The following is a 16,755-nucleotide window of genomic DNA, read 5'->3' as shown; positions in this document are numbered from 1 at the left end:
TGTTGGAAGTGCGAAATTGAATTATTCTACTAAAATAATAATCCAATCTCGGCTCAGAAAATTTCTCGCCGTTGCAAAAATATTATATATACACATTTCACAATTATACATTTTTAAGTAGCTATTTGAGTGTCAAAAAATAATAATTTGTTCAAGATTGTTTTAACGTTGCAGCAATATAAAGAATGAATGTACAAAGTACGTTAACTTGGATTCAACGTAGAAAAGATATTTATACTTCAACATCGCAACGTTTCAGCAACATTGTTTTAACTTTCCGTGCCGCATGGGCTAACGACGTCTCAAATCCTATAATATTCTTAATATAATCTTTGTCGAGTCATCGGCTAAGGGAGCATGTAATCTTCGAGATAAGCAAGTTTTTGGACTTGCTGTAAAGCGTCCGATAGGAGCTACTATCCGAAACACCGAATTCGTGTTGTCTTGCTGGACATTTTTTCCGAATGGCTCACGTTCCGAGATGCATGACGTCAGACCGAGAGAACGCATGGATCGTGGAAGGAATGAGGACCGAATTGAGGCGGGAGGCCGCCGGGCATGGTACGAACAAGCGAGTATTAATACGTCCGTTTAATGTGATACATGAGGCATGATGATGCTATCGGCTTGGTAAAGACAGTGACCGTTATATTATTCGTGATGATAATAATAATAATATAATATGTATATAATATATATAATATATATATAGCTCAACGTACAAACTATATACCTTAATAAATTCTAACGCGGGGCGTCATTTTCTATATACACAGCCTTAGACCACGTGCTGGCCCAGGTTTCGATTCGCAGATCGGCTCCAGATTCTAGGATTGGAGCTTGGGGATCGGCGGATCCTGCGTCCTACGCTAGCTGCAGATCCTCTCTCCTCGACTTTCGGCCTTTTCAACCGCGCGACACGCACCGACACGCTATGCTACATTCCTATCAACTAATTATCGACATTTATACATAGTACAACCAAGTCATCTCACACTCATACGCACGCACGCATGTACTCGATCTGCGCTAGCTGGACTACGCGAGGACCCTTTCATCGAGGAGTTTCCTAGCTCGTCTGGTGCATCGGTCATGCTCCGATGTAGGATAAAAACATATGCGCGATTACGTATAAAACCAACGAAAATTGTTATTGGTATTATATAGTGGCACGTAACATTTTAATATAAAACTCCTTTCCAAGTTGCATAGTGATTGCATAGTGATTAATTGCGGTCGATTATCCGTATGCATCGTAGTATAAATGGTTATTTATATATCGCATCGTGTATACTTTATCTTGACCAGGTTCAAAACCGCTCTTCACTTTTAAGCGCGACTAATTGTAAGGATGTTCCCTCCTAAAATTAAATGCGCTCGATAGAGAAACAACATTTCCGACTTACATAAATCGCAAGATTAATCAATCCGTTAACGCCCAGCTTCCTCGCACTTCTCTTCTATTTCTAATGCGATATTATCCTTCCGGTCCAATTATTTATTATTACAAAATTTTCGGTGAAAAAGATTTCGGGCGCTAGTGGATTAATCGCACATACAGACATTTCAATAGAATGTTTCCAGATATGAGAATAGCTCGAGGAGACTCTGCGAGAATCCGCGAGGATCCAGTAATCTCTTACATCGATACGCTACTTAACCCTTTCGCTTGACCCTCCCCGTAGCCTACGATTGTATTTATGGTCTACGATTTTAAAATACCTGCTTGCAAAGTTCTTATAAAACGTTCCTTCATATAGTCGCACGCGCGCAAAAGGGTTAAATATGATTATACCTAGAACCACAAATCCATCGAGTCAAGGACCGAAGGATCCAAGTATCCAACGGCTTGTCGTTACATTATTACTGCTTTAATGACAGCCGCCTGTTGTTCAATGTAAAAATCGTTCATTGCACATTTCTCGGGGAGGTATCTGCGTATTATATAATTTCTTCCACGCACGGAGAAAGAAATCGATCGGCATTATTACAAGCTCGATAGAAAGTGTCTCAAAATCCAAATCTTGGCGAGAATCGTTTGGTGCTCTAGACAATATCTGTATTAGTGTGACTCTCTCTTTTAAATCTACGAGTAATACTCATTATTGTATCCTCGCGTATAAATTCCTTTTCGGGAGAAACGTTTCTCGCTTGAAAAGATTAAAAAGGTGAATTTCGAGGTAACGCTATGACGCATTTGCATTATAAAATTCGAAATTTATACGGCTGGAATTAAATTCTATAAAAAGACTCTACCCTTTTTTGTGCTATAATAAGTAAAGAACAAATTTTAGTTATTTAATTCACATTTGTGATCCGGTTAAAAATTCGTCTTGTTATTACGCCAATTATACTTGTCAATTGATCACACACGGCTAATTTACTTATTAGCTTTTAAAAAAACTTGCTAAGAATATTTACAAATTTCTAATAGGATTAGACAGGAATCATCTGTACACTGGGTATGTAAGAAATCGTGACCCGATTAAGGGCAAGATGAGATCAGTTATGTGATTAAATAGTTGACTAACAATAAGATGAATAGCTGTGCTATTAAAATTGTATTTTTCTTCGTTTATATTACGATTATAACGATAACACGTAGTTGTAATAAATTAGAATTAAAAAAAGGATACAAAACTCTAGTGACGGTTAATCAGTGCAATCGAGCCTGTGCAAATGCGGCTATTTACGGATATGCATTTTTCCGTGCGTAAAAGTGTGGAAGTAACGCAAGGCAACATGGCACTGTGGTTCAACAACGAAAAGACAGGAAAGAAATATAAAAAAAAAACAAATTAACGAGAAAGAGGAAAAGTAAAACAGCTCGCAAAACAGGGAAGCATGCGGGAAGAGAGAGACGTCTCTTTTTCATATTACGTATTTACACAAAGCCGCCTGTGTACAGCCATCAAGAGTTCGATACGAGTTAGTTATCATATTCCGCAAGCGCTTATAAATCACTATGCCATGTGTGTATATTGCACTGACGAAATTGTCGCCGATAAATACTTGCGATTGTTAGCGGACGCTCAATCACATTTTCACGTAAATGTCGTAAGTAGCTCACAGACGTCAAATTTTCTTAAATATACGTTGACGTTGCATTAATGCAGAATTATTCTTCCTTTCTCCAAAGCCTATTTCCTTGGCGTGAATTAAATTCGATCGAGTTCAAAATGGAAAGAGGAAACAAACAACACGATTATAAAAATGGAAAAACGGAAACATTTATAAAGAATTGATATCGCTAATAAAAATGATGTTTTTCTAATAAGGTAATATTCGCAACAATTAATGTCCTTTAAGTGCAAATACATATTTTAATCGCGATGTCTCATAATAATCACAACAATATGCAATTATCTGCTGTGTACACCATACCATGTCATATGTTTAAAAGATATTAAATTAAAGAGCTATCAACAATTGTATATATCCATAAAAAAGATCCACGAGTAAAGAAACTCGTAAGAAAAATCAATCGCGATCGACTTCTGGGCTTGACGTCTCACTTTTATAGACAGAGTTTTTAGACAAAGTTTTTAGATTGAAAAGAAAAAGAAAGAGAGAGAAATCTCTCTCTCTCTCCCTCCTTTACACTAGTTTACTCTCTTGCTTTATCGTAAGAGTTTAATCAGTCTGTGTATAAAATTGTTTGAATATTTTTGTACAAAATGTCGATATCAAGTTTTCCTTGTGATAAATTTTCCATTATATTATTTCCCTTTTCACCAAAACCACCTCTAATCTTATCTTTATGTCTAAGTAGTAGGCCATGCTGTCTGATTAACGTTTCCGATTTTTCGACAAAAGATTAAAATGGAGAAGAAAACAAATGACAGCCCTAAAGTCGATATTACACAAAGTATCTACATCCTTGTACGCGAGCTCGAGCTAGTTACGTTATCATATTCGTTTGTGCGGACGAAATTGGGAGAACCAAGATTCTGAATAAGTATTACATTCGACTGCTACTTAATCTTAAAAACACGTACGACTAACAATCATAAAAGGATTATTGTAAACGAATATTGTCAAATCGTCTTTGCGACGAAATCTTTCGTTGCTCCCGTCAACGAGAGGGGCTGTTTTTCACACGGCGAAGTTGTAACCAATGTAAGAATACATCGGCATGTTTGCGCGTGCTACGATACAACGTGTACATAGACTTTGGCTTAAATTGTAAATATAAAACTGTGGTTTTGTGCGTGTCGCTTAATACTGTCGAAATTTTCATGCATCCTTTATTTCGCAAATACAAGGATTGAATGCAGCGAAATTAAATTGACCATTGATCAATTTTTATCATTATAGAAATGAATAAAAAAACCTTCAACAATCGAAAGATGCAATGAATATTTCGTGTCGAATTCTGCTGGATATCGGAACGTTGGTGAACTGCGATCCCGAAAATATGTCTATTGAAGGTAATCTCGGGAGAGGTTTATGCCCAGCTGATGATTTACGATTTATCGTCGACTGTATAATTTGTCGCCGATTTTTATTTGTATATAACATATGTAATGTAATACTGATTTTTCGATTTAATCAGTTCCAAGGATTTGTGGCAGTCGAATTTTAAAAAAGTTTCAACTTTGTACATACGTACCTTTTACCAGTAATATTTGCTGGGGTGCGTTAACATTCTTCGATACATACAGTAGAACTTCATCTCTCACGATACTTCCGCTCGTTTATCTTTTACTCCATTTTTTTGTTCCAATAACAAATCTTGTACACAGATTAAACGGATGCCGGTAAGTGCGTATTTCATTGGCTAAAGATCTGTGAAAAAGGATTTAAAAGTTTGTAGACTTATAAATCTGATAATGAAATCCACCGATTCCGAATTTGGAAACTTTAAAGCAGTATTTATGGTTCGATAAAACTCCTATAAAAAAAATCAAGTAAAACAGATGAAACCTAGAACATTTACTAAAGTCGTTTGTTCCATCGTTATATTTGGCGTGAATCGTCCTTGTGAATGAAGTTCCACTGCAGTCTCAACACATCGAATAAGAATTGTCGGCGATCGGGAGGGCGGAATACGGAGAGGGTGAGAACTTTCTCTCGCACACTCGTTCACATATTGTACGCCACGTAGATAGGATCGAGCTGGTCCGCGAGAAAGCCGTCGCGCAAGTGCATCCGTTGTTTCTCACCGCGTGAATTAATGGGTACCACACCGGGGTCCACTACAACTACCACGCCGACCACCAAATGGTGTTCCTCAAGCACAGCGCTCGTCACCAAAGCCACAAGATCGAGGGCCTCACTTTCGCTACCGTCCAATTCTACCACTACCACTAGAAGATTGGTCCATGTGAACACAGCGCTGGAAAGAAAAATGCAACAACGTTCGATTAATACAAAAAGTAACAGCAAGGGAATAGGTTTGCAATTGTATATTGCCAATATTGTCAACAGAGTAAGAAAATATTCAATAGTGGATTAGAATTTAAAAAGACTTACCATTCTGCGATTTTCTTGTGACACCGCATAACACTGTTCTCGATGTCTATCGGATGGTAACGCATACCTCGCAGTAGGATGGCCTCGTCGAGAGCGCCGACGACGAATACGGCGTCGTGAAGTTCCGGATCACTCGGCACAAGATCAGCCTCGGGCACATTGTTAGTATCACCAGGCACGTCGCTGATCACCGACTGCTGAACACTCTCGGTCCTTCTCAGGAAGCCAAGATAACCGGTCCTCGCATAGACCTCGCTTGTATTGCCCGTAACCAACCGCGCATTGAAATGATCAGCGTAATCGCTCTCGTCGCCATAGATCGTGAAGTAACCGCTCGCATTGTGCGACGACTGTACCCAGATCTCGCCTAGATGCGAGTCGCCGCATTGACCCTTGGTTTCGGGATTTGCGATGATTACCTTCACGCCGGGCAGTAGTTTGCCCGATTCCATCAAGCACAGAGAATGCGGACTACCTCGTTCCACCAATGACACTCGGTCGTTACGTAACGCACGAAGGTCCACATAGACTGTTGAAGGCTCCGGACTGGATGCTCCCTATGGAACGGAATCAAGAAAATAACGATATATAAGAAAAGAGATCTCCAGGATCGCCATCAAAACTGTTAATCCCGACAATCGATTTTACCTGTAAGCAAATGGCAGTGTTTACTCTGCAGCCAAATGAGGTGGAGACTGCGCGCGGACTCAGCCCGAGTGCGGAAAACAGCTTGCTAAAACTCGTCGTTAACGCTATCCGTGGCCTTTCCTCGGCGACGACAACACACGTTCTCACGCAAGCCAAGCTAACGCCTCGCGCCTTGAGCGCGTTAACCGAGGAGCCGAGTCCCTTAGTGCACAACTCCATAACGCCGTACGAGCAAAACGTGTCTCTCACTCTGAATTGACTGACCGCCGACAACCAGAGTCCGGGATTGGCTTCCACCTAGTAATGATGACAAAACGATCAAATTAAATCTTTTCGCTGAGCACAAGAATTACGACGGCGACACTTACCTCAGATGGTGGTATCAGTATGGAATGATGTCCACTATATATACTGCTAAGACACCATAAGGCAAAACCGAGGCCCGAGTACGGATCCAGACAGAGAGCAATGTGCCTGGAGGGATACAGCTCGCACGCCAACTTCATGGCACGGCACAGCGAGGTGACCGCCGCGTGAGACATCTTGATGCCAGCGAGCATGCCCGTTGTCGAAACACTGAAGTCCAGATAGGCCAACATCTCAGCGGTAGGCGCTCGATACATCACCGGCAGCTTCTTCTTTGGCATGTCGTCCATATCTAAGATCATCGGCCAACTCTTTACGTCGACCACGTTGTTCGCCTCCTATGCGAAACAATATCAATCGAGGGTACATCTTCGTTGCTTTCCAGTCGACAATACGATCTAACGCTATCAATTACCTTCGTTTTTAACAACTTGAGGAGATTCTGGTTAGTCAACACGAGGACGGATTTGCTGACGTCCACAATCATGCGAACAGTCGGCAAGGTCGTTTGGAGATTTTGTGGATGAGGTGGCCTGATAGTTACTGGCACAGCACCAACGTACAAACAACCGTAAAACGCGCATATCAGATCGGTACCAGGTGGGAAAATGAGTGCTACATGGTCCCCGGTGTTGATCCTTCCTCGATCCAAGAGTAGATTCCCGATCCTCTCGGCCTTCTTGTGCAACTGCGAGCAGGACAATGAGGTAGCGACGGTGCCCTTCGCGTTTAACGACGTAAATATCACATGATCCGAAGTACTGACAGCGCGCCACCGTAGAATTTCAGAGATAAATTGGTACTGAAAGATGAACGACAATGTAATATATGTACAGACAGATTCTCATTTAGTCACATTGAACCTTCTTACGAACCTTTTTGGCATTATCACTATCCTCGTCTAGGACACCCATATCTCGTCCTTGCGCAGAGGCTAACCGGTTGCCCTGGACAATGTTCCCTACCATAACACTGGCTGGACCGACATCTGCAACAGAATCCCCCGCTACACGCCCCCGCACCATTCCGTTAGTAAACCAACACAAACACTCAACCCAATAATGAGTAGCTCACACACTCTCTCCTGACTGAGGCCGGAAAAATCAAAGCTAGAGCAATCTGGTTTTCGCCATCGGAGCCAACAATACAAGCGTTCATGGGTCTTCCGCTCCACAGGTCTACACGCTTTAACCCGTATTCACGAATCTTTGGAGCCATGGATGCTTGAATTTCCAAACATCTTTTTTTCAATGAATCATACAGTCTAGGCTTGTGCAGAGTATCAACGTGAAATTAAAAAAAGGACATACAGAAAAGCACTGAATGCAAGAAGCTAAAAAAATATGGAAAATATTTTCTCCAACGATAAAATAGTTTCAGTAAAAAGACAGAAGCTCTTGCTAAATCAATTATGTTTGCACTTGATTAGGATACTACAGGGGGTATTCGAAACTCAGCCAAAAGAAAGAAGGATAACTAAATGGAACAACATGCTAAGCATATAATTAACTGCGTAAGAACTGTTAATTAAATACAAGGTGTGTGATAGCTTTATGTTTCTATGTAATTTCGGTATTTTACAATAAATCCCCAAAATTTCCCAACATGATACAACGTAATGTTTATCACCCACCCCATATAATATGTTAAAAAGCTGTACATTTGCATTTAATCATTAAAAAAAATTGCTTTTGTGAGAAATTTAGTCAATATTTCAAGTTATTTAGCTAATACTTTAAATACTCATTTGCTTGAAGAAATATTATAAGTAGACAGATGGAAAAATTCTTTCCAGCGTGACTTGTACATCTACTTTTAAATACCGGTACATATATGTGTGTAAAAACATTATACCATGCAAGTGTGTGCTAGATTTCTGAGGCCTACCGACAATTTTATATAGATGTATGAAATTTCTTAGTGCTGTACAAATAAAATTCTAGAAAGAGTAAAGTTCGTAGTTATCAATTCATTTTTTTTTATTTCTTGCTACTCCTCTTCCTTCACTTTCACGCACATACACACAGACACATATATACACACGCGCGCGTGCGCATATTTTTTATCTTTTGATTAATTTTTCCCCTCCTCTATCACCTTCAATAAAATCACATACACAATACGATTTAAAAAATTTATCGCATATTATTCTGTATATATAACTTGTATCCACATTAAACGTTGATATATTTATCTGATTGTTTAATTTTGAAGTTGGATACAATTTTTATATTTTCTACACACATATTTTACATCAATATTTACATCCTTTATAAAAATTCTATTTCGCAAATATAGATGTGAGAAAATTTCGGGCATTAAAAAAAATGCTTACTGGCGCGTCCGCATAATTCTCACTATTCAGGTTTACGTCGATACCTGTCAGTCCCGAAAGATATCGACGCTATACCTGCCGATAGACTTTGCCTCACTTACCTGAATGAATTTCGCGCGGTTTTGGCAAATTGGTGACACATGTGTGAGGGCAGAGGAGCACATTAGCTGGATGAAGAGCACCCTCGAGGAAACGGCGTTTCGTTTCCGAGAGATGAATACCGCCCAGCGGCGTTTTGGGCAAATAGTTGGGTGGTACCAAGGCAAGACAATATATTCCTACTGCATGGATCGAGTCGACAGCTTGCAGCACCCGAGACATCCACTGGAAGCTCTGTATAAAATGGCGAGAAATGTTTCTAACATAGAAATATTTGTTTCTACAGATATTACTATGTTCTTTAAACAAGTCTTTTCACCTCTTTCTTTAAATATCATTTAATTCTTTATACAAACGCACCTCTTCCTCACTGCAATCAGGCCGTTGTTCGGCAACGACGCATATCCTTTCATCCCTCAGGACTCTCACGCTAAAAACGGCGATTCTACCGCGGTAAATAAATTTCATTGGTTCGACCGCCAATACAGTAGCGATAATATCGTCGGCATTGTGTTTCCTGCCAGTCACCGTCATGAGACCGTCCCGCGATCCGCAAACAAACACGAGTCCACCAGGGCCGAGGAAACCCAACAAGCCGGAACGCGTGTATTCTACATCACCCAAAGCAGTACCGTCGAGTTGTTGGGGCGACACCTTGAAGGTATTATTGGTGAGACCTTGCAAACCCCAATATTGGCTACCGGTCGCTGCACTGTGCACACAAATTTCACCCACTTCGTCCGTCTTACAAATAAATGGCTGTCCTTCCATCTTAATGACGACTACTATACCTGTAAAAAATGCATAGATAAATTAGAATTGAGTCGTTAAGCTGTGTTACGATGTAAAAGCAATTTGCAAAAAGACTCACTTCCAGGCATGACTTGTCCACAATCCTGCAACGTCAACGATGTAAGAGAATTCTCCTGATCTACTCTGACAACACCATAACTCAGTCCGGACATGGAGAGAACTCCACGACCAGTCGCATTCACTCCTGCGCGTCCTGGCCTTCTCACAGAAACTGTGAAGGCCTCGCTCGAGGAAGCGCAAGGACAGACAGCATCCGGCCTGAGTCCTTTGGACTGGAACACCGAGAGAAACTGATCACAGGATGAGAGAGACCAGGGATTTGCGCCATCTGCAACGAGTAGCAGCCTCAATGACGCCAGAGAGACGTCCTTGTGATCCTTAGTCGCTAATAAACCCCAGTGAAGATCCCGCGATTTTACAACCGCGACGCTGGCGCGATGTTTCGTGATCATCTGCATCCAACTAGCGGGATTGACCTTCATCAGAGCGTAAGGGATGAAAATGACGTGCATGCCGTTTAGCACGCTGGTCAAAGTGCTGTGCCAGAGGCCGACTTCCCGCTTAAAGTCTAGCACGCAGACAGCATTCTCGCCTTCAGTGTAACCGCAGGCCTGTGTAAGAGCGCGACAGTGGGACATCATCGCTGCCCTGGTAATGGTCACGCCCATCACAGAGCCATCCTTGTCGGTGGTGTATTCGATATACGCGGGCGTATCATCGGTAAGTCGCGGTGGTGGCAACCAATCCTTGGGCGTTTTGCCTAGATGCTCGGTAACAAACCACTGCAGTTTTGGCCAGCCCTTGAAGGTTACCACTTCGCCGGCTGCCGTCTTCGGTAGACCTTTCAGACACGCTTCGCTAGTCAACGCCACCTGAAGACATTAAGATATATAGATACGTTGCTGATACGCCTGTCTAAGGTCGCGAGTGAACTGTCACGTACATTAATGCAAATTGTAATGCAAATTGCAAGATTGCACGGCTAATTCAGCATGCAAATGTAGAATGGAATGTTGTTTGGCGGATAAGGCAAGAGATGGTGCTCCGCTTACCTGAATTCCACAGCTTCCTAAGAGAAAACCGATCTGTTGCGAACCCGCGTCACGACGGGTCAGAGGTACTTCAATGGGCACCGGCACGATACCAGCCTGAAGACAGCCGTAAAAGGCGCACATGAAGCTGATCGGATCGTTGTTCGGATAAACCAGGGCGATCCTGTCGCCAGGTTTCAGGCAGCAATCTCCGCTACGACTTAGAGCCTTATTCAGAAGGGTATAGGCAATCTTGTGAGAGCGACTGAGCAATTTCCCATACGTGAGCGTTACGCAAAGCTTGCCATTAGGATCCAGAACGGTGGCCACTGGTGCTTTGTACGTCGCCGAGCCGTACCTGAATGTAAAGAAAGGAAAAAAAAGACGATTACACAAATCGCTGTGTACGCGAGTATCCGCTCGCAGTTTTGAATCGATGGAACTGTGGAACGCGGGCATCCTTGGCTCGTCGATAACTCACCTCTGAATGGCGGCCTCGAGAGATCGCGGTAAACCCGACGGCACCGATAGCGCCTCGCCCACCGCCGACGTCATGGAACCGCCTTCGGGTTTGGGAGCATTTGGATCCTTCGGATTCGCCGCGATCTCCAGCTCGATGTCGTCGTCCTCGTAAAACTCTGGTAGCGGCCGACGCTTCGGCCGTTTCAACGTGTTTAATAGCTGCTGGATCTTTGCGGAGACCTTCCAGCGACCGGTGGTGCCAGTGCTATTCTGATCCTCGACCACATGCGCGTAACGGTTCACCCGGTCGGCGCCAGGTCGCCGCGTCGCCGATTGCTGTTGTCCGACCGGAGTACTGCTCGTCACATGGGTAACATCCGGTGGTTGAATGTTGCAATAGGCGTGTGGCGTGTACTCGGCGATGTCGGTGATGTCCGCGCCAGGCGGCCTCCTGGCCGGTGGTCTGGGCGGCGGTGGAGTGTCGCGAGCGGAACCGGTACTGCTGGTATCCGAAAGACCGGTGCCTACCAACGCCGACAATAACTTATTACAAACAACGAGCAACTTGTTTTCGTGCGATTATTATGTCACGCGTACGCAAGTTTTTTTTCCACGTTTCAGCGCTCGGTTCAACCACTTTTTCCACTTGTACGCATGGAGAAAAAATAATGCGTATTGATTATTGGCGTGTCGTCCGGCGGAAACAGTCAAGGACGCGCGATGCCAGGCATTTAGCGGAGTCACATGGCGCTTGAACCGTACGCGACGCGTTTCCTTATATTCTTTTTTTTTTCTTTCGACATATGTGGGTGCAGAACAGATGGACAAGCCGTATTACGCGACACACGCCGACCATCCGCTCTATTCCATTTACTAGTCTTATTCAACGAATATTTATAGAAATAATTCCCGATCTATTTTACATTCGCTTCATATGATTCAATTGATCCGCTCTAAAAACAGTCATCAGGAATGTTTTATTATTTTGTCACTGCATGTGACGGCGATGATAATTTTACCGGTTGGACCACCCGCGCCTGGACTCTCCTCGGTGACGACGCTGTCCTCGTCGCTGCTGGATTCGCCGCTGTCGCGTCTCTCCCGATCGGGGCTTCTAGCCATCACGGAGGTTCTTTTGGACGGCATTGGCAAGGATGGCTTCGGCCGTCCCTGCATCGCCGCCAAGGCTTGCTGCACCGCCTCCTGGCGCACCTCTAAACACGTAAGAATTGATTACTCACATGGACAACGAGGACGGATGACGTGCAGACACCTGATGGTCTTACTTCCGCATCGTCATCCGTTCATCATCTCCCAACACTATTTATACGTACGTATTCATGCGTATTGCGCGTCGTACATTTTTTTTTCGTCTCGCTGACGATTCAGCGTAATGCTCTCGAAGATGCGTGTGCGTGTGAGTGTTGTGTGTCTATGGAAGGATTTGCGGGATAAGAGACGCACAGGCTCGGAAAGATTAAACAGTTAAATTAAAATTATTGAGTAGACACTGTTGCAATACGACACTATGACATGTAATTTTTTTCTAGCGGTACAAACACACACACGTCGAGATGAAATGAATCTCTTTTGCATGCTGTGATGTGTGTGTGTGTGTGTGTGTGCAGACTATATTTCGTTCATCTCAATTCGTTTCCGTTTCGAGCGCATTTTTTCAGTCGACACAATGAACACTAATTACCTATAATTGCCTTTGTCCACAAGGATTCATTTTAGTGAAAAGGTACATACCGTGTCGCGAAAAGGAAAGGTACGCGGAGAGACCGATATGGTTACCACGTGTCTAATTAGGCTTGGCACAGCCCCAATAAATAGTAATATTTGGGACAGCTATATCTGTGGTTGTCATAAGTAGTGGAGACAACTACATGCGTTTTGTGCAGCACACTTGGTGAATGTTGCAACACAAAATAACGTGGATGCCCCTACTATTTATACGGCAACATTTTAATTTTAGTTATTTTTGCCTCAGCCGGTCTTTCCGTGTATTGTTCGTCGTCACCGAGACCCGTCGAGAAGTCATAGATATAAAGCTAGTCTGGATATTTTATTAACAGACAACACCGTGTAAACTTGCCTTGCGAAATGACGCGTGAAATAACACTATTTTTACACTCAAATGCGAATACTAAAAGATCCAACGTGTTCCCTTTAATTTGAAGTAAAATATAGTTGCCGTTACGGGGTAAAACTGAACGGATCCTCAGTCAGCTTGGATTCCTCGCGTTCACAGCCTTTCTTACGCCAAGACTCGCGATTAAAATGGAATAACGTTTTCCGGTTGCGATAGGTGCGATAGATTCAGCGCGGCCGATGCCGCCGCGCGTAAACTGCAGTATAACGCAGGTAACATTCGGTCACTGAGTCGGCCGCGATGCCATACACAATATTTCCGGGTGAGGCATGCCCATGTCGTTATTACGACATCATGCAACACCGGGACGCGGCTCGTTACAGGTTGCACTCACATCATGTACGTCGGCGCGTACAGGGTGTCCCACACATACCCAGCTCCTTAGTCGTAACATTGTCGTCATATAATTACAATAATTTCGGCAAGAATTTCGCAGAGAAAACCGTAAAGTCTCAATGTAAAGATATTGGGAGGCGCAAATTAAAATTGACATTTACACTGTTAACAGAACAAAAAATTCGTCATTGCTGTTTGACAATCGCTAGCTACGGTTTTCTTTCAAGTTCGCTTCTAAAGGGGGTGACACTTTCCGTATGGGACGCCTTGTGCGCGACGCCATCGACGCGAGTTCCTGAATCGGCTTATCTTCTACGAGATACGCTCCGTCGACATCGGCTGGTAACGGTGCACCAGGTGGAAGATTACCTGCATTTTGTATTAAGATAAGTGAAGCTCTTTCTATCGACGCTTTTGAACGAAGCGAGTTTTTCTCCCGGTCATGTGGAATGACATTTCATTCGGAAAGGAAGCGTAGGGGGTAAATGCGGAGCAAGGCATTTAAGCTCGGTGAATTTTATTCAAAGAGCAGCTAAGAGTAGCTAAACGAATGCAACCGTACTAAACGAGATCGATAGGTGATGCGATTCACACTTTAACACGATAATAGGCTCTTTGTTCAATAACACATGGGAGATAAAAAGACTGATAAAATGCGGGTCGGTTTCTCATGCAACACTGTTAAACCAATTTTTATAGATACGACTTCTTTCCAGTCTCCTCATTATTCCCCTTAACATTCATCGTACGTAATTCCACGGGAAGGAAGGTGTGTTTGTTGTATAACGTTGAGGCAGTTTGAATAATTTTCGAACACTGCGGTAGAAAAGGAGCTAAAAGCACAGCAACGTCCACTGTTGCTACCCGAATGGACCCTGCATATCTAGTGCCAGAGGTGTACTCACCGGAATGGTAACGGCTTTCATTGCGTGTGAGTCTGCGATTACCGCGTCTAGCTGCCGCCGCCGCCGCCGCTGCCGCCGCTGCAGCAGCCGAGTTCGAGTTCCCGGTGTTCCCTGTGGAGCCGCCAGAACCCGGGGGACTGGCAATTCCTCCGGGCGCTAGTCGACCGCCTGCATGCAACACAACAACAACAACGGCACATAGACAAAGAAGGGACGCTACGAGAGGTTGGCTTGACTTGGCTTGGCTTGGCTCGATGCGAGAGTTGTCGTCCCGTAAAGTTCGCCCTCCTTCGGTATCGTCGAATAAACCAACACTCGAATATCGACATCAACCACTTGGAGTTAGTACATTCTCTATCTACTTTGCTATGCCATTAATCGCGCGAGTCAGCCCCCAGCGAGTTTCTAGACCCCCAGCGAAAAAGCGTTGGAAGAAAACAAGTCCAACTGTTTTACATTAACGATCCCAGGAATCGAGACTCCGCAGATCCGTCCTTAAGGTCGAAGCTAGGAATCAGAGATCCTTGGGTCTTTGCAGTTGTAGAAAATATGTAGGTTCCAAGCGGTTAAGTGCTAGCCCTTGCGAAGACCCGCCGGATTCTCCGCGATTTACGTGCCGTGGTAGAGCGTTATTTATCCGGATGCGAGGGATAAACTTGCGGTCTAATTGCGCCATTGACGGCTGGTCATTCCACCATCGGATGCTGCGTCTCGTGAATGTGACTCGTATCGATCGCCCGTGGCTCGACACAGGAAGGTCGGAGGAGGAGGAGGGCTGGTCGTTGGCGTGATTCAGTTGGAATAATCACCGGGTAATTTCAGAAGAGATCATACGAATCATCCTATTGTATAGGAATTTACCACGCACTACATATCGAACGCGCGATATCGGACTCGGTCGGGTCGCGTCTCACGTAGAACTAAATTTTTTGAAACAATAAAAAAAAAATCTTTCGAAGTCAAGAACGTCGAACTCTACGTCGAGATCGACATCGGGAGTCTCTCGTATTAGCGCGAGGTGCCGCGACGTCCCTTCAGCGAAGATCCCTGTCGCAAAATGCGTAACGTAGATCCGCGGTGCGCGAGCTCAGTGATCTATGCGATCTATGCGAGGAATCTCTATCGACAAGGACGCGTGAAAAAATGGAAATGTTGCACGCTCGCGGATAACACGACGCAGTCGGTTGAATAGTGAGAATGCCGATGGATGGCAGGCCGGCCGGCTGGCTGGCTGCAATCTTGAGTCACCCGAAGGTGGAACAACCGGTCTCGGCTACCGCCTGGCTATGTCAAATTACAAAGGTATCTAAAGGTGCAAAAGCGTCTCGAGGCAACACACGCGAGAGACAGGGAGTAAGCAGGCAAAGCTACACGAGGAGAAGAGAGAAGTGCAAGCGGCGGATGAAACTCGTTTGCTTTTAACAATTTTCCATGGTGTGCGGAAAATGGGAGTGTAACCATTCCGAAGGGATTCACATCTACTTTCACAAAGATCTGGATGCGGAAACGGCGCAGATTAAAACACGATGAGATCGTGGGCGAGGGACGTTTCGTCGTCGTCAAGGGGGTGAGGGGGAGGAAACTCGCATCATTCTCGTGGCTAAAATGGTGTCATTCATGTCGTGTGTGTGTGCGTGTGTGTGTGTGTAACACGTGTGTGCGCGTGCATACAAAGACAAAAGTACGAAACGCACAGTGCTTAAAGAAAGTCCTCTGTAAATGATCGAATTCTACGTCTTCTAATCTAATCGGAAAGGAACTCTATGAGACAACTCTCTACGATTCGTCGGGAGGACAGAAAGCTAAAAGCTGAAATGTTAAGCAGAGTTGCGACACACAATGAATAATGCGTTGCGCGCGCTAAAGTACGCTCGCCGCGACTCGGAGATACCCTCGTGCGTGAGCTACGTAGTGCGTGGTGCTACCTGAGTGATAGCGCTTCTCGTTGTGCGTGACGCGCCGTTGCGTGCGTCGTGCACGTGGCTGCGGTCGGCCGCCGCCACCGTAGCCTCCGCCACCTCCTCCTTCACCGCCACCGCCACCTCCTCCGCTTCCGTAACCCGTTCTCTCCAGCCCTCTACCAACGACGCCTCCGCCGACGCTGTCACCGCCACCACCGCCACCGCCACC

General features: G+C 44.3%; 1 protein-coding gene across 4 annotated transcripts in view; it reads right to left on the bottom strand.

Annotated features, from left to right (window-relative positions):
* Positions 1-576: 576 nt before the first annotated feature.
* The window catches only part of LOC105561277 (disco-interacting protein 2), a 32,499-nt gene continuing 16,320 nt past the window's right edge, over positions 577-16,755 (bottom strand). For 2 of the 4 annotated variants that reach the window (XM_012011102.1, XM_012011100.1), the window contains 13 exons: positions 14,626-14,793; positions 12,249-12,443; positions 11,249-11,753; positions 10,789-11,125; positions 9,795-10,608; positions 9,284-9,714; positions 8,926-9,157; positions 7,365-7,495; positions 6,905-7,291; positions 6,492-6,827; positions 6,124-6,420; positions 5,476-6,032; positions 577-5,338 (listed from right to left, as the gene is read on the bottom strand). In XM_012011102.1, coding sequence (XP_011866492.1) covers positions 5,086-5,338; positions 5,476-6,032; positions 6,124-6,420; positions 6,492-6,827; positions 6,905-7,291; positions 7,365-7,495; positions 8,926-9,157; positions 9,284-9,714; positions 9,795-10,608; positions 10,789-11,125; positions 11,249-11,753; positions 12,249-12,443; positions 14,626-14,793 — 4,643 coding nt within the window. In that variant the 3' untranslated portion in view covers positions 577-5,085. The remainder of the gene's footprint in view (positions 5,339-5,475; positions 6,033-6,123; positions 6,421-6,491; positions 6,828-6,904; positions 7,292-7,364; positions 7,496-8,925; positions 9,158-9,283; positions 9,715-9,794; positions 10,609-10,788; positions 11,126-11,248; positions 11,754-12,248; positions 12,444-14,625; positions 14,794-16,755) is intronic. The other 2 variants (XM_012011101.1, XM_012011103.1) reach the window with 2 other exon arrangements.

Source organism: Vollenhovia emeryi, unplaced genomic scaffold, assembly GCF_000949405.1.
Source record: "Vollenhovia emeryi isolate VEMERY1.0 unplaced genomic scaffold, V.emery_V1.0 DF939209.1, whole genome shotgun sequence".
NCBI lineage: Eukaryota > Metazoa > Arthropoda > Insecta > Hymenoptera > Formicidae > Vollenhovia > Vollenhovia emeryi.
Note: the sequence above shows the minus strand (reverse complement) of the source record. Positions and strands in the feature narration are given on the sequence as shown.